The sequence below is a fragment of the Polyodon spathula genome, chromosome 19 (assembly GCF_017654505.1).
Source record: "Polyodon spathula isolate WHYD16114869_AA chromosome 19, ASM1765450v1, whole genome shotgun sequence".
In the NCBI taxonomy this organism is placed as follows: Eukaryota; Metazoa; Chordata; class Actinopteri; order Acipenseriformes; family Polyodontidae; genus Polyodon; species Polyodon spathula.
Window position 1 is genome coordinate 27694946 of NC_054552.1, and position 23494 is coordinate 27718439.

The 23494-nt window shown below is 36.4% G+C and overlaps 1 protein-coding gene across 1 annotated transcript in view; it reads right to left on the minus strand.

Annotated features, from left to right (window-relative positions):
- Positions 1–15611: 15611 nt before the first annotated feature.
- Positions 15612–23494, minus strand: part of LOC121294538 (WD repeat-containing protein 72-like) — a 63121-nt gene continuing 55238 nt past the window's right edge. The window contains exon 20 of the mRNA XM_041218327.1: positions 15612–16013. Coding sequence (XP_041074261.1) covers positions 15970–16013 — 44 coding nt within the window. The 3' untranslated portion in view covers positions 15612–15969. The remainder of the gene's footprint in view (positions 16014–23494) is intronic.

Consider the following 23494-nt stretch of genomic DNA (forward strand, 5'->3'; position numbering starts at 1 on the left):
AAAACTATTGTAAATAGAAAGAGATTAGTTCTAGGGAGGATTGAAGCAGTGCAGGGACTGGGCTTTGAGTCAGGCTCATTTACTCAAGCATTGATAGAGCTTTTAACCTCATCTTAACGGCAGGGGTCAGAATGCTTAATGGCAGTGCACCATTCAACATTGACTGTTACAGATAAACTAGAGTAAAATAACCAAACTGAAGTTAGAGAGATGGATTAGGGACAATTAGAAAAGATACAATGTTCAATATACTTTTTTGAAAAGTTGAAAATCCTGTTACAAAAGAAACAGTTTAAGCCCAGGAGCATCAGGTCACCCTCCTCCTTAGCCTCACACAACCACAGCATGAGCAAGGGTGCAAGAAAATGGGGATGAGGAAATGATGTTTAGTATCTGCCTGATTTTATAGCAAAGTGTTTGACTATTAAATTGTATAACAGTATTTTTTTTTTCCAATTGCCTAAGTAGAAATAATGTTTTACTGAATGGCAGGAACACCAGGGTGAATAAATACATTTGAGACACGGTTATGTTGGTCTCTTTGATATCTGCAGATGGCCTTCAATTAAATATCGCCATTATGTCCCCCTTAATTCACAAAGTGCAGGCATCTTTGTAGTTACCTCTGTTGTCTCAACTTTAAAGGTCACTGCTTGATGTCTACTGCCTTTGAAAGAGGATTTCCATAATCATAATGGCTGGTCCCTAGTTGAGCTGTGTGCTAAGTTAACATCAAAAAATCAGTTGCAATATTTAGCCATTGGTGACACTGTTTGCTTTTCAAAAGAAACATGGCCTTTCCTGTAATTACAATTAATTTGTAACATTTATATGATTAATAAACATGGTTAGGAAAGGTCTAGAAAAGATATCACAAACCTGATCCAAACATAACGAAATTCATTAGAGTAATCTATCAGAATCTTACAGACTACAGAGAAAAACTTAACAACATTGTATAGAAGTGTGCAATGTCCTCTAGTTCGTTTCAAATATGTGCAAGTGTAAATGTAATTGCCATAGTTATTTCTTTAAATGTGTACTTCAATGGATTTCCATTCGTAAACCACAAAGACCCTTCACGTTTAAAGGAATCTTTTACAAAGGTACCCACACTGGGCTGTCCAATTTAGGACAACCACTGTCTCAAACTAACAAGCCCTCTCTGGGGAAATGACATGTTTTTGTGGGAAGGGCTGCTTTGCAAATACAGTTCATGCATTTCTAAGTGTCACTTCACTTCTGACCCCAGTATAAGACCATCAGAGATTAAGAGGGTGTACTGGTCAGGAGCACTTCTGGACTCAGGTAAAATAGCTTGTCTCAATGCCTGGCCTCAGTCTTCACCATAAGATATTAAATGAGCTACATCCATTTATTACAGCAACATTACTGTGCTGCTTATATTTAGATGTGTACACGAACACATACAAACAACAAGGAGAGTATTGGAACACTCACATTTATTGGAGGTTAGTGTATAGTAGTGTATAGTAGTGTATAGTAGTGTATAGCGTAACGGAAATTCCAGCAATGGCCAGCAGACATGCATGCTGGTAAGAGCTGGTGATTTTCTGGCTTTCAGCTGGTCATGCTGGTTTAGGAAGCTTGATGCTGATTGAGGAGCTGGTTAAATTGGTAAAACAAAACACCACTTGTTCCCATTCCCAGTTCTCAGCTCACCAGCAGATGGGGTTTAGTTCTACTACTAGGGAAACGTTTACCTTTCTTCTATTTCTCTATTAAGTTAAATTGAAGAATACATTTTTAACTGTTCATTTTTTCTTCCTGTCCTATCTATCTGTAGTAAGTACCATGAATAGGAGTGCATGCTCCAGTGCCATTGTGGCTTTACTGTAATCAATAATGCATATAGCTCCTCTGTAATCGTTGTGGACCTATATTCAATATTTGACTAAATAAATGCATATGTACTGTAAAATAACAAAGGGTTATAGAGCTTAGTTCTGTGACGTGCACAATAGCATTAGATTTTAAGTTATGGATTTTCAGAGGGTTTTTCTTTTTTTTCCGCAGACAACGACATTAAAGTAATTTTGGAACTAGCTGACCTTGGCTGTATTTTGTGTCGGTGGTTACAAACCTGAACTGCCCAGTACCTGACAAATGAGTCAGAGCGGGTCCATCCATATTCTGTCCTGCAGACTATTGGCTGAAGCCTCCTTGGTCATCCCACCTGCCTGACACCTAGGAATCATGATGAATTGTCTCCAACTCCAGCCCCAGATTGTTTTTTAACATTTAATTTAGTTTCTTCCTGTGCTTGGATGGACATGGCTATGTTATGGATTTCTACACTAATGTACTCCAGCAGTTTGGGAGGGGGAGCCCCAGCAAGCCGTGGAAATTATAGAGGTCGGATCAATAGTCAAGGTTGCGACCCCTGGATCTGATTCTGTACTCTACTCTGAGATTTTCTCCCCTTGAAAGCCTCTGACTGCCTCTAATGTGAAGACAAGTGCATTTTGACGAGGCAGTCAGAAGCTGAGCCTACGAGAGAAAAGGGGTGTATCCATATTCACTTGCCTTCCCCTTCAGCAGCTTTAATCCAGCCAGCATAATAGAAATGACCCTTCATGCATTTGATTAGCTGTAATGTGGCTCATGCTTCAAATCCTAATTGACCTTTGGAGTAAAGAGTGATCACAGGGAGAGACACTAATAGAGACCTTTGGCATTCAGCTACAGTGGCAATAGGAAAAAATAATATTGTCCAAGTCCAGAAATTAAATTAAAAAATTTAAAAAAAACTAATATGAATCTTGTGAGTTACCGTGCCGCTCTACAGCGCACATTGTCAAAGTCTGATTGCCAATGTCAGGTCATTATATGTATTAGGCAAAATAAGTGAGAAGTATTGCCTTTAAACATTTTTTAAGGACAATATATTGGACAAAATATATAAGGACAAAATATAAAGGACAATATTTTTAAGGACAATATGTTATATATATTTTCAATAATACATTATCTGTATTATTCTTAAAAAACACATCAAACTTCATAAAACGATTCCATACAATAATTATTTACCTAGAAGTTAGCCATTACTGCCACACAACATCACAATGAAGAAATGCAGTAGGGAACATTGTTGTAGAGAAGTTATATTTCATACATTTACAAGGAAGCAAGAACATAATGGAAGACTAGCCATACCATTCTTAGATATCTTATTGGTCTCATTCACTGTGCTATTGGTTGTAATAACTGAACAGGCTACTGTAGAGATGTTGGAGACTTTTCTCATGGCTTACAAATAAAAATAAACATTATTTACACAATGCCTTCTTATTCCTAGATGAAGACAGACTTTTGAATATCCTATATGTTTATATAGAAACCTAGTCATTCAGCATTTGCAAATGGATAATACTTGAGATACCACTGCACTTGTGGGACGTTGACAAAAAATGTATTAAGCAAAGGGGTCTAATTGGGTTAAAGACTAGAATAGTTAGTATAGCTCCAGACTTTCTGCACACAAAGATGCTGTATACATTTTAGCTAAAATAGTTAAATAAACAGCCATTGAATAAAATACAGCTGGAGAATGAATTAAACAATGTTAAAATCCATAAAGCCTAAAAATGTGATCTGCTGTGTTTTGCCAGTCCACAGTAAACTTATCTAAAGTGCTCTTGTTATTCTGCAAATCTGAACCTGTTGGCTTTGTCAGCCACTTTGCTACTTGTAAAGCCGTTTTGTCTGACAGCACAGGCTTTTTGTGTGAAAGCTGTAGTCATCACAATCAAAACTCCACCATTTTCTCAGTTTTCCCATCCCCTCTATCCAAAGCAAAATTGCTCTTTTATTTTGTTGCTGGCATAAAATTATGGCCCTGGGAAAATTGGATGTGTTTCTGTTGAGGGAAATCAATTTTCTTGCTGCCATATATGATCAACATGTCACAGTCATCACATGGATAATAATAGTAAAGTGCAACTGAAATGGCTGGTAATACCAGCTCCTGGAAGAAAAGGGACCCAGGTAACACCTCTTTCTCTTTAGAAAAATGTTTGCAATGGCAGAAACAAAATGCAAAAGGGAGTTTTGATTACGCATTCAAATGGAATCTAACCTTAACTCTGACAGCTGTGTTGATATGTGCTGAAAAAAAAAGAATTCCAATAAGGCTGTCTATGTTTCCTAGTGTTTAAATCCCTCTGGATCCTTTTCAATCAGCCTCTTAATGGGTGGCTAAAAGAAAGGGGAGTATGAGCCATCTAAGATGACCCTGGGGTCTATTTAGGTTGAGAGAGAAAGAGCTGCATCTTAATTTGGTCACCATAACCTAAAGGAAGCATCAAGTCTGACCTTGCTCCTGCTGCAAATCGCTTTTCTGGCTATCATTCCTTGCCACTTAGCATAGTTTGCATCCAGTCTCTGAAAGCTTAAGTTTCCTGGCAGCCACTGGAAAAATCATTGGCCAGAATGCACACAAAGAAAGAATATAGGGCATCAAAAACATCTAAAATAACTTGCAATCATCCTGCAGTCCCATTATCTAACCCATTAAAGAAGACATGTTTAAGCTCTGCCCTTTTGCATGACTGTCAGGCTGTGGGTAAGTGCAGAATGAGAGATCCCTTCTATCCTTGGAGTGTGGAGGCAAGAGAGATGGAACCTGCTGGAACATAACTGGAACGTACTATGACCTGTATGCCAAATAAAAGGAAAAAAACTGCTGAATTATACAAATTCATATCTGGACCTTCTTAAGAGGGCCCTCTAGTGTTCAGGTTTCAGATTCATGCGCACAAATCTTCTCATAGTAAAGCTTTCATCCGTTACCGACAGAGCCCTACATCATGTTAAATTACAAATTCATATTTTTTTTTAAAAATTCCTTTTGGTCTTCATGTACAACAAAATTGAGCAACAAAGTTTGCTTGCTGACTCATTACCCTGAGGCTGGGCCTAGTGGACTGAAAAGAGCAATGGGCAAAACGTTTGTGTACACAATTCTGTATAATTTGTGTAAAACAAAAATACAGGCACAGTTGTAATCCATTGAACAAATGCATGCACATTTTGCTATGCAAATGCAGATTCGGATATGGTATACTACATTTTTTAAGATTTAAAATGAAAAATGTATGTTTGTCTTTCTAAAATGAAAATACTTCCAAAATACTATAGTGCATACCTTAAATGGACATTGCTGCACAGTGATTGTCTGAACTTTACAGACAAATACGGTCTGTCTGGCTGTCTGCAATAGTTTTGCTTTCTTGTATTCTGCTGTAGAAAGAAAATGTTGAGGTGAGGTCAAAAATAGTTTAGTGCATGTTTGATCATGCATACAGGGCCTGTAGTATCATAGTAATTGGACCTTGCGTTCTGGCCTTTAGACATCAGAGAGCTCCTGCTTTCAGGACTGCCTATGAGTTCTGTTTGAGTTTTAATAACAACCCACAGCAACAGTCTTCACTGTAACAGATGGCCTTGATACATAATGCATTGTTAAGTGTTCCTATACAGAAATACAACCTTCAGCTATTTCCCTTGCAACACCACACCTGATACTTGCAGGTTTTCATGTATACCAAGATAAAGTCAGGACATCAGCTTATTCCTTTGGAGACTTCTCTCAGACAGTAAACAATGTTGTTGTGAAATCTAATCAAAGTTTGTGCTAACTTGCTGTGCTCATTGTGTTCGTATACATTAGGCTTAATAAGTAATTGGGCATGGCTAGAGAAACAGCTCCTCCTGTCTTGCTATCACTGGCTTTGATGAGAGGGGGAGATACACAAGGGAAAGTCTGGGAATTATCTTTGAAATGCTTATTTTCCCCTAAAACTATTTTCTTCTAGTAAATTATTTAACCATTCCTGCTGAACTTTGTTGTTTGGTATGGGTTGGAGGTTATCAAAGAGAGCATTTCTTAGTGCCATGAGAATGTTATCAGACCCAAAAGTTAACATTTCTCAGATATATTTGCTGGAGTTTGTTGGCTAACAGAAATGCAAACACTCCGCCAAGATAATAAACTGGTCACAATTGTAAAGGTATTACTTCCAACAGACTAAATCAGTCAGTTTATAGAAGGTATAGATTCCCTGAAAGAAAAAAAGAAAAAAAACTGCAGTGCTGCCACAAACTCTCTGCCATATCCTACTGTGTTACACCACAGTGCTGTGTTCTATATCTTGTATCCCAAGCTTGCCAGGGGTACTTTTTGAAAAATCATTACAAACAGCATTTATTTATTTCTTATTACATCTTTCCTTTTTTTTTTTTTTTACACGCTCGAGCAACAGAAATGCTTTTTGCACTATAGCAAACACACAGGTTATAAATTGTTATGATAAATGTTATTGAATTACATCTGCATGTTTTGTGTGAGACATGTGTGTATATTCCAGATGCAATTTGTAATTAATCTATTGTAAAAGAAAATCTGAAGTATACAAAACATGTTCCCAGTATAAAATAAAACTATAGTGTGCTTATGGGTATACATTAATACAGTAGCTATATCAAGACCAATTACAGTTTAGAATCAACTTCTAAAAAATAAACCATAAACCACCATTTAATTTGTGTTAGTTTAGCTAATTCCTTTAATACTTAACTGAAATGTCTGTTAAAGTACTGTAAAAAGTCAAACAGTATACAGCAAAGTGGTTTATACGTTATATATTTGTTACAGTATATCTTTAAACACGTTAAATAAAAGGTAATTCGCGCAAATGATACAAGACGCTGTTTTTGTTACGAGGACATCACACAAGATTAGGTTTTAAAACATTGATATTACTGTGACTTGTGTTGGGGGCAAATTATACCTGCTACACATGAAGACATATGTCTGGTCTGTCACGACATCTGACTTACACCCAGGGGGTTGAGCACAAAGGCTGTATTAGTCTGAAAGAAGAGGTGACAGTAGTTTGTGGCTGCATGGTAGACGCTGTACAAGCAAAACTGGATTGGGGAATCCTGTAAGGAGAAATCAATAAATGGAGACAGACAAAAAATCATAGGAAGCATGGGATGGTAACAAAATAGAATACTGTTAAATACATAAGAGAAGAGGACATACAAAGAAGAATCTGATGGTTTCTTCAAGTATTTGGGCTGCCTCTTCTTTGAAAAGTGTTTTGGTTTAGTTTGAGATAACAGATGAATTCACAGATAATGGAGGAATAGATACAACAAAGCGAGCAACCGGTAAAGAAAAAAAATGCTTGGTAGCAATTTCGGTTACCGGGCATCAATGAGCCTGCAATTCCACTGAAAGAAATTAGGAATTACCAATAGTTTTTGTTCTCACAACTTACATCTAAACAACTGCAAAATTGCATGAAAAGTGACAGATGTAATTACATTATAACACTATGGTACATGCAATTTTGATCCAATACCACACATATACACCAGTAACTACCACGCAAGAGCAGAGACGGCTAGTTTTGTAGTTACCGAGTAATTACACTGTTATTACACTGTCATAAACCTTTAAATCTATAGTACTAAAAAATAATTTATGAAATAATTGGATTTGTTCTCTGGTAGTAAAACCTGCTTGTTTTACTATGTGTGCTGTGCTTATTGGTGGACAAATACCATGAAGCAGGCATAAAGTAACAAAGCAAAACTATTTCACTTGAAGTACTGGCACCCACACACTAGTATAGATTTGTATGGTTCCCCTGACAGTGAAGTGTCTGGAACAGCTCCATAATCTATTCAATCTTTTTAGCGGCTCTTTAAATTATAAGCATCAGTCAATTGTTTATTTCAAGTGCTTTCAATGACACAAAAAAGGTGGTTTAATTGTATTTGAAAGCTTCTGAATATCAATGGAGATCAATGGTGGCCTATTGATCTGTTTATGCAGTTCAACATGCACAATATCAGATTCAAGCTGTGACATATTTAAATACTTTGCTATTGATCAGCCACTGCTATGATCAAGCTCAGATGATGTTGGAGATGATTACAGGAAACTCTGTTTTAGTTTATTCAACCAAAGCCTTTTGTTTTTTAAAAGGCCTAACGATTGACAGCAGTGCTGCTCCACAGGCCAAAGCCAAGGAGGCAAGTGTACAAATTCTCATCAAACATTCATTTGGGTATTTTGATTGTACGTCATACTTGTCAAAACAGGGTCTGTATTTCACCCTGTCAGCTCTCCATAGCAACAGCATGTAATTCCTGCTATCTAGTTATTTTTTAATCGCTACCAGAGACATCTTTGTCTAAACTAAAAAGGGTTAACCAATGTCTAGGCCTTATTGATCTGTGTGTGTCGTTGCTATGCAGAAAACAGGGCAAAAGAGAGAGCCAGCACAATATAATCTTTCATCAAAATCTACCCATTTTTAGGATGGAGTGTGTGTGTGTGTGTGTGTGTGTGTGTGTGTGTGTGTATATGTGTGTGTGTGTTTTACTACAACCTTATCACTGTTAATGCATATTCTTATTCTACTGCACATGCTTCTTTTTTGCTAATAATTGTAAAATAAACAATGATTATACAGAAAGATATAGTACATATAATCTTACAGCACAGATTTTTCTCAAGACTATAGTATAATGTTGCATTTTGAGTTTAGAGGTAATTATTTAGACTCTTAGCTCCATCAAACAAAACAGCCCTGGTCATTGTGTTCACTGGGCTTCTAAATGTTTAATTTTTTTCCCTTGCAGAATTACTGCTATAGAACAATACAACTGCAGCTGAATTGCCTAATATTAAAGCCACATATTGATCACCATACAATCTTCTCCCTTCCTGCCCCCTCTTCCTTATGATAGAATGAGTCTTGATTGCTCCCAGTCAAACAAGCAAGCACACCATATTTTTCACCTGCAACTAGATTTTATTTTAGGTCAATTTTTTAATAGCTGGTATTCTTACACCACATAAAATGTAGGCAAAAGAAAAAATGTTCTTCACACCGTGATTTCCTAATAATGAAATTCTTAAAGGTATCCACTAATGATACAAAATAAAAAGCATTTGATGTATTTTATGGATGTTTCATGTTATAATGTTGCTTAGAGGTAACACATAAGAGCTTTATCACATCTTACACTTAGGCATCACATGTGTGAAACTAGGATGTTTAAAAGTTTTTCGTGACTTTCATTAACTAACATTAACTATCAATTAACAAAGGTGTATTTATTATTCAAAAAGGACTTCAAAGAAAGCTAACACCTCTAACAGTGTAGGTGAGTTTCTTTAGAGTATTTCCTTCAGTAACACCATATACACTTCAGGGGGTTGGTTTTATATTGATTTGATTTGTAGTATTAATATCTGGTGTTAACATCAATTGAATTTTTCATAAATGATCAATTTATTCAGATTTTAATTACAATCAAAATAAAAGGCTGCATGGTACTTTCAGTGTTCAGAAATTTCCAAAGAAATTATTTAATATACTAAATAAATAAACATGTCTTTCAAAAAGGATTTATATACAAAAAAACCCAAATATTATTATTTTTTTTATTTCACAATGATGCCTACAAAAATATAGTTTCTACCACGTAAAAATTTACAGTTTCTAGTGAAAAGCTCTTGACCTAGATGTTTATGAAAAGCTTATATTATTACAATTGCATCCATGCAAGGACTGGATAATGCTTGGGTATTCTGGCCATAACAAATGCATGTCTCTAGAAACATAAAAGTGCTTGGAGAATATTTCAGCTATCTCCCAGCACCAAATTCAGCACATAGACAAAGAGCACAAGTGTCAAGCAGAACAGAAAAACCTTCCCCCTCGCTGATACAAAAAGAACAAAGCCTTGACTTGGCAGCACTAAGACATTAAAGTGGATTTTTTGTTGTTGTTGTTTTGCTTTGCTTCAGCTACAATCTCAAAGATATTTAGACACAAATATCTTGACATTTCAAATCTTAAATCTTTTAATAAAGCACAGGTCTCAAATAAAGCCAAATTAGGTCCCCAGGACAGTTTTATTTTGGGTCTCCCAAAGGCTGGGATGGTGGGTTTTTCAAGTGTTTTTATTTTCATTTGTATGATTCTGGGGATGCAAATTAAAATGACAATATGGTCTCTCCTAAAAATAGAGTTTGACACCCATGAAATAAAGACTATCGGTGCTTCTTGTACAGTATTTCATTAAAATAAACTTAACAATAATCAACTATACTTTTTGTAGCTCAATCCAAGGCTTCACTTTACCAGCCTCCCTCAATGATAAATACCTAAATCTGATAAGGTTTCAAGATCCTTGCGAAAGCAACAATCTAATGGGAAGAGGGTATACCTCATCCTGTATTTTGGGTCAGTTTCATGTTTCAGCTCTTATTTTAAAAGTATTTCTAAGAGAACGATAATCTAATTCCAGCTCTCCATTACTATCACTGGAGAGGATGAGGCAAGCACATAAACATGAAGGCCATTGTTCTAACTTCCTTGTGTTTTTGGTAGCTGGGTTGTAATAGCCATCAATGGCACAGTAAAGCCTAGTGCTACTAAGGCTGCCCCAAAATCATGTTCAGTTTTAATTAAAATATGTGTCTCCCTATGAGCAATCCGCTTTATCAGAAATTACGCAGTGTTGGCTTGCTAGTTTGGAATTTTTTATTTCGTAAGTCTTCTATATTGTACCTTTCCATAAACTAAATAGTTTGTTTTATAGCAACGCGTTATAGCAAACATTTTTATTTTTCAATTCAGATCCATACTGTATATCTCTAGCTTGAAGAGATATGTAGAGCCAGCACTGCAATGGAAATTCCACATGAAGATCAGCCAAGAGCTGCAAATATTGTCCTTTTATTCCACAGAATAGCATTCCATAAGGCAGAAAATGCATGCAACTGGTCTGAGAGCACCAACACTTATTACATTTGTGATTCTTCAAAGACTTCGTTTCATATTGATTTTATGTCAAGGTTACCAGCTCATTCAAGCAGAGTACACTGCTTTTTAAGGCAACTGGACTGACTTGAAACACACCATGTTCAGTACAGAGTCCACAACCTTGAGTTAAATTGACTGGGAATGTTGAATGGCTGCCGTGTATGAAACCTTTGAGATCTAGTGTCACTGAAAAAAAAGACAGCAAAGGTCCAGGTAAATTAAAAAATGTAATAGGGTTTTAATTTGAACAAAAAACTAAGAGGTTAACATTTACAGACGAGGTAAAAAAAAAATAATAATAATAAAATTGACACATGATCTGAAAAAAAAAATCTAATATGCTACGATATTCATAGCCATCTCTTTCTCAAACATTACCTTTCCTGGGATCTATTTTCTGTGCTGGATGCCAATGAGTCTTGTTGGCAGAAAAACATTTCAGGAAGCTGTGTGTTTAGGCATAGTTTAGGGAGATAAGAGTGTTGACCTTAAATCGGATGAGCCTGTGTTTAACACATCTGACTGTTCCTTAGCTGAAGGTTTCACTGATTGCTCATGAAAGCCTGTTTAACTTGGGACTGGATTAATCCTTCTTGCACGGTAGATGCTGGTTTTGGTAAGCAGCACATCTAGTGATAAAGTCATAAATGAGTTGAGTGGAAAGGCATGCTGCGATACTTATTGTTCCAACACTGGCTATTAGTGGAAAAGATAATAAAAGAGTTTTGTATTTTTTATCTTAATTGTGATTGCTTTACATAACAACAGCAGCCTACCTAAATAAATCCAGTGAAGTCACAATATGCAGATAGTGTGAACACTATGCAGGTAGTGTATATTCATGTTGTAACTTAGGACTCCAAGCTGTTCCCAAGGGCAAAGCTGTGCCCACAAGACCAGAGTGTGGTTCCCACAATGCTGACTGACATAATCTGGAATACTGCAATACTAAGTATCCTGGGAGACAGTCAACATGGTTTTAGGAAAGGGAGATCGTGTCTAACTAACCTGCTTGATTTATTTGAGGATGCAACATCAATCATGGATAAATGCAAAGCATGACATGGTTTATTTAGATTTCCAGAAAGCTTTTGACAAAGTCCCGCATAAACGATTAATTTACAAACTGAACACAGTAGTGATTTAAGGATATGTATGTACATGGATTAGGGAGTGGTTAACTTATATAAAACAGAAAGTACTGATTAGAAGAGAAACCTCAAAATGGAGCGAGGTAACCAGTGGAGTACCACAGGGATCAGTATTAGGTCATCTGCTATTCCCAATCTACATTAATGACTTCGATTCTGGTATAGTAAGCAAACTTGTTAAATTTGCAGATGACACAAAAATAGGAGGAGTGGCAAACACTGTTGCAGCAGCAAAGGTCATTCAAAATGATTTAGACAAGATTCAGAACTGGGCAGACACATGGCAAATGACATTTAATAGAGAAAAGTGTATGATATTGCACGCTGGCAATAAAAATGTGCTTTATAAATATCATATGGGAGATACTGAAATTGAAGAAAAGGAATCTATGAAAAAGACCTAGGAGTTTTTGTTGACTCAGAAATGTCTTCATTTATAACATGTGGTGAAGCTATAGAAAAGGCCAACAAGATGCACGGATATATTGTGAAAAGTGTTGAAATTAAATCAAGGGAAGAAATATTAAAACTGTACAATGCATCAGTAAGACCTCATCTTGAATACTGTGCTCAGTTCTGGTCACCTCACTACAAAAAAGATATAGAAAGAGTGCAAAGAAGATCGACCAGAATTATTCCAGGTTTGAAAGGCATGTCATATGCAGACAGGCTGAAATAATTGAATCTATTCAGTCTTGAACAAGGACTACGAAGCGACCTGATTCAAGAATTTAAAGTTCTAAAAGGTATTGACAATGTCAACTCAGGGACTTTTTCGACCTGAAAAAAGAAACAAGGACCAGGGGTCACAAATGAAGATTAGACAAAGGGGCAATCAGAACAGAAAACAGGAGGCACTTTTCTACACAGAGAATTGTGAGGATCTGGAACCAACTTCCCAGTAACGTTGTTGAAGCTGACACCCTGAGATCTTTCAAGAACTGCTTGATGAGATTCTGCGATCAATAAGCTACTAACAACCACACAAGCAAGATGGGCCGAATGGCCTCCTCTCATTTGTATACTTTCTTATGGTCTTACGTTCTTAAGGCAGTAGTACAGAGGAAGTAAAGCCATTGCAATCTACTCCTCTGTTTTTCACTCTCCACTTTTATGGCTTTTGAAAAATCTGTGTTTGAATGCTCTTTTTACATTTTGTGTCAGAAATGCCTGTGGCCAAAAATAAAATGTTGTGTAACACTGTTGTAACGCAATGTTTTAAAATACAGTGGTTTCCTGGTGAATGCTATTCATTTTAAAATAAGGTTTAAAAGGACCATTTCCAAGTAAAGGTGTAGGTCACCTGAGAGCGTTGTGAAGCATTTATATAATTTAGAAATAGAAGGGAGGTCATGACAGTAGCTTTAAAGAATACCAATGGTTTCCATAACACGGTGCTGTGGGTTTGTACAATTGATAAGAAATGTGATTAGACTGCCTGGAATACGTCGACATAATGTACAGTAACTTCAGCAGTAACTTTCTTCAGTCTACCTAGGTACCATATCAATTCACTGAGGTATATAAAGTGCTGACATTTAAGAGCTCTCCACACACTGTCTGCATGCTGAGCTCAATGACTTTTTTTTACCTAATGCTATTTCTACTGGACCATTTCCAAACAAAGTCCACAATGCCCAGAGACATTGCATTAGCAGTTTAGAAACACAACAGATGACCAGAAGAACTGACAATGGAGCCATGGTGCTTGTTTGTCTGCTTGGATATTTCTCCAAGAGACTTAGCTTGCTGTTGATAGTGATTTTTTTTGTTTATATAACCTTTATAAAAAATTTAAGTCTCAATAAATTAGATCTAGGTGAAAGCCTTTGATGTGATCAAAGTACAATAATGATGAACATTAATAAGTAATATTAAGGCCAGTAAGATTCTATAGACTTCCAGCCTGCTGTCTCCACATCGATCATATCAGTGCTATAAAGCTAATCCAGCAGCCGGATGTATATTAATAAATTCATTTAGTTGCATTATATTCTTCACACACACCCCAAGCAGGCCTTTGTTCCATGCCTACACATATAAATGTGCCAAACTTGTTAATATTTAACTTTTTAAAAATTTGGTTGTTTAGTCCACATTTCAGCAATCAGATTTCTTTTGAAGGAATGTTGCACTGTATTTCAGACCCATGCCACAAAGCTGAGGACTCATCTTGACCCATATTTGTTTTTTCTACATTTCAAAATATGCAAAACATGCGTATAAGAACCCTTAAATAAACACTGAACCACAAATGAATGCACTAGATCACCAATGTACATAAAGTTCAAGTAAAGCTAAAAGGTAGAGTGCTGCAGTATGACGGAGCAACTGCCATGTTCCCAAGGATGAGCAGATCCATGTCAAACGGGAGCAGTCCGGGAATCCCTCTCTCCTGACACTCTGGAAAGGTCATGGAGGAGGGGCAGCAGAAACTCGATCCACAGATGAAATGAAACAAACAGTGATAAGCAGTAAAGGAAATGCATTGCACAGATGGAATCGACTAAGCCTTGCACTTATTGTAATGGCAAACAGACTAATGATGACATCAGATCAGACCAGTGGCTCCTTACAAATACTGGGGTGGTGGGCATATATATATATATATATATATATATAAAACAATGCATATATGTACTGTATGTATGTATGTATGTATGTATGTTTGCAAACAGATAGAAAACAGTATAAGAACACACAGACAAGAATACCACACATTAGACAATTATGCTTTGTAATAAGCAGCTTGAGGAGAAATTCCAAGAGGTAAATGCTACCACCATCTACATGGTCAAGAGACTGCATATCAAGGAGGGAATTATACATGTAACAGTACTAAATATGTAATAAACCGAGTTGCATAGCTACAGGTAAATGCACTTAATGTTTATGAGAAATTTGGGATACTACACATGGTGCCATTTAAATTAAAAAAGATATATTACATAGCTTAAATTTAATAAGCATATAGAACAATTGTACATCATTTTACATAACGTTAGAATGATATTAAAGCTTGATTTTAGCAATAATAACAGTAACAAAACTTTAAAAATATCTTCTTATCACAAAGGTAAAGATGTATGAAAATGATAACTTTTTTTGTTCTCAACTTTATTATACAGTATTGCATACTATTCTTGAAGCATGATATTACTGGTATTTCAATTCAGTTTATAGTACACATTTCAACCACAAAATAGATTTCTAGGTTGCATATACTGTAGATTTTTCAAATGTTAACCATATAAAATATAGGTGTGAATCACGCTGTTTAAAAAAAAAAATTTAGAAGTTAATAAAAGTCTTCTGTGAGAATCTCAGTCAAGGCATCTACAGCTATGGCCAAAGATTTCGCATCACCTAGAATTTAGGATTTAGAACATAATTAAACAAACAAAAAAAACCCTATATGAACATAATTTAGATATTTTATTTAATGTCATGTAATCAAAGAAACTACAAAATGATATTGCAAAAGTCAACCGGAACCCATTTCGAAATGTCACACAAGTATATGGAAAACTACAAAGCGGTATGTAATTCAATATGTTAACGTAGCATCGTTCAGCAGGTTTCAATCGACTTTATGAAGAAAAATCTGTTCATTCTACAGGGTGATGCAAAACTTTTTTCCATACTTGTACTAACGACTGGAGAACAGCCTCATGGTTTAGCACCTTAACCACTGTACCAATGGTTTGATCCCCATGCAACAGTGGCTCAGCTGTTTCCACAATACACTGCCTGTTATACAGTATATGCATAAGAATTCAATGACAGCATTTACTAATTACCATTCAAACATACTAAAAACATACACTTACTGTAAAATATTTACAAAAATGGTTCCAGTAATGAATCTACCCACATGATTGTATATATGCATCCAGCCTGCAATAATGAGTGACGACCTTCAAGGAATCTTATAGGTTCCATCAGCACAGCTTACAGCAGTCAAACTGAACTTCCTTCAGGCCTCCTAAACAAACAAGAAATAAGAAACATAACACTCCATAGTATACACTGGGGTTTTAAATGTACAATAGATAGTTAAAAGATATATAGAGACAATGGATTAGAATTGTTAGTTTGGGGGTTCAAAGCCAGCAATCAATAAAATGAGTTGTGAGGGATCAGACAAATCAGCAAAAGTTTGGTAGGAAGACTAATGTACTTTATCATTGAGGTCTGTTGAGCTCTTCAGGGCGTATGTTTTATACCTTTAATGTTAAGGTTGGGCTATCGTATCTTGAACTTGTAGAAACTATGATAGGTGATTACTTGTCTTTATTATACAATCCCTGCTAAGATTACATATTGCAAAAGCAGCCAAAGCTAGTTTATAAACATTGTTATCGGGAGGGCTCCTTATTGTCAGTGCACCGGTAATGATAAAGGGAACATTTTCAGTTCCGACTGCACTGGTAAGCCTGCACAGACTTGCGTTTTCACCAATCCTCACCTTGTCAAACAAGGATGGAAACATATTCTATTATCCATATAGTTTAAACACTGGGTATAAGGAGAGTCGACATATGTACATCGTTCCACAATAAGTAAGCAAAATGTATAGAAACAGCTGAAAATGTATATGATTTATATGTATTTCATTTGAGGCTTCTGTTATATCATAAATCAATTGCCTGGCAAGTAGTACTTTAATATTTTATGAAGCCACAATCTGCTGTTAAATCTGCACTTAAGTGATTTTGTCACAGTAATTTAATTTGACTCACTAATGAATTATTTTTCAAAAACAAGCTTTGACAGACAGTTGAAAGATAAATCATTAAAATTTAACATTTTGGCTGCTTTTCTTTTTTTTTTTGCTTTCAATTTGATTGCAGAATTAACCAACTAATGTTAGGATTAATCAAGCATGCTGGATAACGTCTTCATGTTTGCTTGACTGTTTAATAATGCGGTTGTATATTTGCTAACTGAACAGCAGTATTTATCTTGAACGTCTTCTGGGTTACAGCAGAATGACAACTTCACTGGAGTGTTACCATGTGATCTAGCCAGGCTATACATTGCAGTATATGGAGCCTATTGTTCCCTCCAGTATTACAGTTACCTATAGATAATGAAACCGCACTCCAGTAGCAGCGGCACAGGATTACCATTTTCTGTAGATCAATTTTTAGCTGCATGTTGGGATATTCCTGGCATTAAACATAATCCGGTCATTATTCAAAAGGACTTGGATAAAGGCCATTATTTTGTACTTTACCTGCAATGTTAAAAAAAAAAAAAAAAACTGAACCTGCTAAACATAATCATTGCTAAGATTCGTTTAAATTAAATTAAATTACTGAAATTCAACATGCCTCGTTAATTTTAGGATTAGCAGGTTAATCTTAGAATGAAACAATTGCAGAATTTTAACAGGTGTTAATAAATATATATCACAGAAAAATAAAGACACATTACACACAGTAAAGGATGCTTATACACTGTACAATATTGTCAATAAATACATTTCCGATATCCTGCAGTGTTTCCTGTAATTGAATATCAGCAACAATGAAGATTCAACGACTCAGAAACGCAGGACGCTGGATTTAAAATGACTTTTGCATCTGTTTCCAATGATTTTTTCTTTCTTTCTACAAGTAGCAACATTGTCAAATTCCTTTTGAATTGAAAGAGGTTGTTATACTGTGAGTATCTTTATTTCTAATCACAGAATTTCATCCTCACAAGGAATGATAAATAATTCATGCCACTGACTCTTTGTTGCGTGTCACTGAACTGCACAACACTGGAAAGCTGATAGCTGCGTCAGGACAAGCACCAAAGATCTGACTTGACAAGTAACTAACAAGTTTCTTTCAGTCTGTGCTAGCTGAAGACAATGGCACAAAAGGTATATAGTGTGCTGTAAAGAGAAAAAAAAAAAGCAAAACACTTTCTTTCTCAATAAGTATGTGCTTTTAGCTAAATTATAACCAGGTCATTTTACAGTACTTCCCACCTCCCCACCCCCATTTATTCCTCATACTTGCTTGGCCATTCACACCTATCCATGGATCAATATGAGCAACTCTTTGAGAAATACGATGTCTCCATGGCAACCAAGCCACAAATTCTCTATGGAAAGCAGTGAGACCAGTAGTAAAGCCTCCAGAGACTTCCACACTTACAATGTAAGATGTTCTAAGATGCAGGAATGGACATGTAAAAGAAAAAAAGGAAGTGTGTTGCTTTTTATTAACACGATCAAAAACAAACACATACTTAACATGTTCTTAGTTTCCACCTTCTTTGTGTCTTTATTTATTTATAGAATGCTGAAAAGCTGCCTAAAGGCACTCCCAGGATATTAAATCCGTGTTAAACACTGCCATGTCCAGCATTTTAACAGGTTATAGCATTCCCTCATGCCTCTTTACTATAAATGCCTGTTTTTACAAACTGTCCTTCTTTTGGTATTGTTTGACATTTTGCAAGGATCCAGTGGGGCTTTTCTTTTATATATATATACATATAATTCCCCAGCATACACTTGTTTGAGAGAGAACCTCTCTCTGCAGAGTGACTGTCCTGAATCCTTAGCAATAATAGGTTTAAAAGAGAAATACACCTAGGGCATTCCTCCTAGGCTCCATTTGATTCTAGGCTTTGAATCTGGGCCATAAAGAAGAAAGCAGATCTGAACCGGTTCATGCCATATTAATCAAGGTGAGGCCACCAATTCAAAACGTGCCTTGTTGAAACTTTATTCTATAGTGAATTGAGACATGAGCTTTGGCAAAATTTCGAAATCATTAGTAAATTCTGCCTGCAGGGGAATCAAATTCCCTGATTGGCGGTATTTAAAAATGTACTGTTGCTCATTTCAGTGGAAAAGGAACAAGGCAGTGTGCTTCAAATCAGGTGGAAGGCAAGGATTTGGACTCTCAAGGACAACGGAGAGCACAGAAAGATAACTCCACCACCGTGGGTCCAATCTAAGTTGGGAGAGGACCTGTGGGACATGACATGAATTTGAAACTGCACCCCTTTACTGAATATTAAATCTGGGCTGCTCTCCTGAGGGAAGGATCCGGGGGACTGTTTGCAGCTGCTCCCTGTCAGAGCCGTCTGTGAGATTTGGAAATCTCTTAACTAAGCTGACAGGCTGCAGATAGGATAAATCAAAAATAGGATACACGGATCAGCACACAAAGATGCAAGGGGTATGCAGAAACCAGAGAAAGCCAGCTCAGAAAATATCAACCCGAAAAAAAAAAAGCTTTAACCCTGCAGTTGACTCATAATAAATAAATACAAACTTACTCAATAATACATTTAATGAAGTAATACAGCATTGTGCCATTTCCCCCTGTTTATTAGTGTTGTTACAGCACATAGGAATGGTTTAGATTCACTAATTCCTATGCCCACTCTCTTTCATTTAATGCAGTGTGACTGCTTATGGTTGTGACACAGAAAAGCGATTTTTAAATGTAGTAATTAATTTAATAATGAATGTGATTCTCACAAAACACTATTGATGCCATAAAAAATACTTTAAAAGAATTAAATGGAATATTCACATCCACCATATTGTGCTATGTGCTATGCTAACAAATTAGCCATGTATTCCAATTTGTTTGCACTGTACTTGTTTTTAATAGTAATGCGACGCAACATTGTGTTTTCTGCCTCAGGGTCTTTCCCCTGCAGTTCTATAGCTAGAAGGCTCTGAGCTAAATTACTTGCACACCATCCACATGGTAATGAAGTGACCTGGTGAAATTTAAATCCAGAAACTCTTTACAACTAGGATATATGGCCTCCTTAGGATACATGTAATACACTAAATTTACAAGGTGTTGTTTTTAAGATGTTATTTCTACTGTTCATTACAAGGGTAATGTAGACGTTACAAACCACAAATAAGGTTGTCCCACTAAAGAGTGTTACTGATATAGTAGACAGATTACTAGCACATTGATTATATAATTGAACCATAATGAAAATATATCGAAAATGCAATTACTTAAAACTAAAGTGGGACTGTATCAACAGCATCTATTATAATTCCTGTTAAAGAGCACACAGTCAGATGATACATAGTTATTTTGTAATTTGAACGCATTCAGATATATTTGAGTCTTTTTAAGCATTTATTTTCATCCCCATAAATCATAAATGTGATCTCTTCTTTGAGACCAGCCAATGTGTTCAGTATTTTTTGTTTGGCTGATGACTGCATATGTGACCTTTTATCACATTCAGCACATAAACCATAACCATTACTGGCCTCTACCTCTAAGGTCAAAGAGATCTTGCAGCATGTTGCAGAGTCTTGGCCCCACCCTCCCCAAGGACCATAACTTCCCTGCAACAGCAGGGGGGGTCTGGACCTGCCTGGAATCAAGCATGCCTGCTTTACTCAGTTATGTCCATACTGCATCAGTGCAACAGCACACCTCTGTTGTATATTGTGCTCGCAAGCCTGATCCTTCAGTTGCCTTTCATTCTATGCTGACCGCTGGATCAGTTTTGCTTGCAGTGCCAGAGTAAAAGTACAGTTACACAAATATTATAATTCTGATCTCCAATTACAGAACATTACAAAGTGAAATATTTACCTAAATCCAAATACCTCCTTAATTAATTCAAACTATAAGAAACTAAAGTGGACATTTATATGTTTAGAGTTACGGATAATTTACCTCAAAACAGGGAAAGAAATTTGTCAAATCAGGTCTCTGCTTACTTTTAAGGATGCCCAGTATGCTAACAGTACAGGTCCCACAACTCCTATTAACTGCAAAAACTAATGTAAGTCTGAGTTACTGTCATGCTACACTAAACTGACTCGAACTGCGAAGAATCAGGAGAGAAAAAAACCTTGCAAAATATCCCCTGCTAAAAATAATTCTGCTTTGCTCTCTCTCTCTCTCTCTCTCTCTCTCTCTCTCTCTCTCTCTCTCTCTCTCTCTCTCTCTCTCTCTCTCTCTCTCTCTCTCTCTCTCTCTCTCTCTCTCTCTCTCTCTCTCTCTCTCTCTCTCTCTCTCTCTCTCTCTCTCTCCTTCCCTTTCTGGGTATAAGCTCTGCCAGTGCAGAGGAAATAACTTGTAAGCTCACATAATAAATTGAAATAAACTAGATCCTTTAAGTGTTTATTGGCAGATGTGCAATTAATTAAAAAATCTATACTGGCAGCTTTTTCTAGCAGGAAGCAAGTCCAAGGTGTTGTCAAGAAAGCAATGCTTGCAAAAGGCGGCTCCTCCTTAATGGTCAAAAGATGGGTTTTTTTGCTGTAAAATTTTCAGCCTATTTAGACAAATCATATAAAACATGAGCACGCAAGGAATGATGAGTGAATTAATACTCAAATCTAGAGCTAGTAAAACTAGCTAGCTAGCTAGTGTATTGCATAATAAAAGTCGTAGCTAATTGTTATGCTTATGCATTTTAAGATAAAACAAAATACCTCAGTTATGTTTGTTTTTTTGCTGCAGCTTGTTAAACTAAAATGGCTACGCAATTAATCATATTTAAGACCAGAGCTGTAGGTTGCTTCTGGAGATCATTGTCTTCAATAGGATTTTTACTTGACTGGTTTTATTTTCTGCTAGAATAAGTTTATGAAGCACTCACATGCCTGGTGTTACGTTATAACTTGATTATAACAGGGATTTTACTTAGCAGAGTGGAATACTGTTGTTGCAGTTTTGCACTAATATTTTTAACAGGCATTTTCTTTCAGGAAATATTTAACAGGTAAAGCAAAATAAACATTTGGTTATTGGCAATATTGGCACTTTTCCGAGGACTCCCATAGCCTTTGCTGGTGGCTCAGATTTTCAATTGGCGAAAGACAGTGGACTTTTTTAGTCAGCAAGCAAGTTAGCCATAGATGTGGCTCAATACTGACACAGAGATTGACTGGTTCACACTAATTTACTTCATACAGATTCCATTTATCTCCTTGAAGGGCATAAAGGTGTATCCTAGGATGCCTGTCTGCATGAGTTTTTTTTAAAGCGACCAGACTTGATGAATCTTAGCCAAGAAAACAGTTCACAGATTGAGGACTTGGTGAGATCAGAAAATATCAGACAGCACAGCTTGGCTGGCTCAAGCAGATAAGTGTCAACAGTGCCAGCTTTTCCACTGCCAGTCGTGTGTCACTGGAACAAACTGGAGCATCTGTTGAGGAAGAACATGCAGCACGAAGGAGTGCCAGCTATACACTCATTCTTTCATTGCAATCTTTTCAACTGGAGTGTTGCTGGTTCGCTACGATAAATACATTGTGCAGGGTATTTTAGAGGAATAAAAATGTCCCCCAACCACCCAATATATTTTATTGTTCTTATTCTTTCTATTGTCAAGTTTAGTTCCCAAAGGACAAACCATTATTTTTTTTCTTTTTCTCCAGTACAGTTTGAGATCTATGGATACACCCACACCATTTCAGGTATGTATATTTTCTGTTTTTGTAGCCTGACTAAAAGTGCTGGAGAAGCACAAACTAATGACAGGTATGGTACTTTCATTTTTGTTGGTTTCTGAATCAATGCTTTACTTTTTGCTCTTACAGTTGATATAGTAGCTTTCCACTTTCTGGGTCGACTCAGGTTCTTTATCGAAACAACAATAAACCTGTTAATTGTGCAATGGGCTCTTACCAGCTGACCAGAGAGAGGCCAAGGTAGATATATCAATTGCGCAAGTGAAATTGGTGCCCTTGCTTAGTTACAGCAAATCAGAAAGAATGAATATACCTCGACAACTGCCATGATAAAGTAAACATTGCTATATCAGATAAATGTATCTTAAATGTTCCTGTTTCAACAGGAATTCACACAACACAAGACGATGGCCTTAAAAGGCAAGTTCTAAAATTGTCACAAGCAAGAATGTGGCTTACTGTATTTGGCAGTTTCATAATTTTCCCCTTTAAAAAATATAAAGCAAAGGATATGGTGTTCAATTATTTAACGGAAGCTGTAACATTATACTTGTCAGATAAATGTATTCAGGAAGCTATAATCACATTTAATTCTTATGAGGTTAAAGAGTGTGCCGTGGCCGTGGCTGAAGAAAAGAACCAGGCTAAGGTTTTTAGCATTAGACACAACATGATCAGGATGTCTGTCTGCTGTCCTGAGCTTTTCAGCTGGGATCATCATCTTACAAGCTCTAAAGCAAAGACGTTTAGCACCTTCCAATCCAATTAAACTTACTTAACTGTATGGAAGGTCCAGTTGAGCCCAATCAGCTCATTTGTGTTGAAAAAACAAATGTCCTTAATCCTGCTCTCTAAGTCCTGACATTTGTCCCATTATTGCACGGGCCAGGGTTAGGTAATTTAAAACTTCTGTCACATTTGTCCCAGTGGTGTTTCTGGTAACCCTAAAATCCTATGACTGTGGTGTGACCTTTTGTCCGTGACTTCAGCTGTGTACATGGGGAATCCTCTTGAAACCAAACTGGTATTAAATAATATACTGCCAC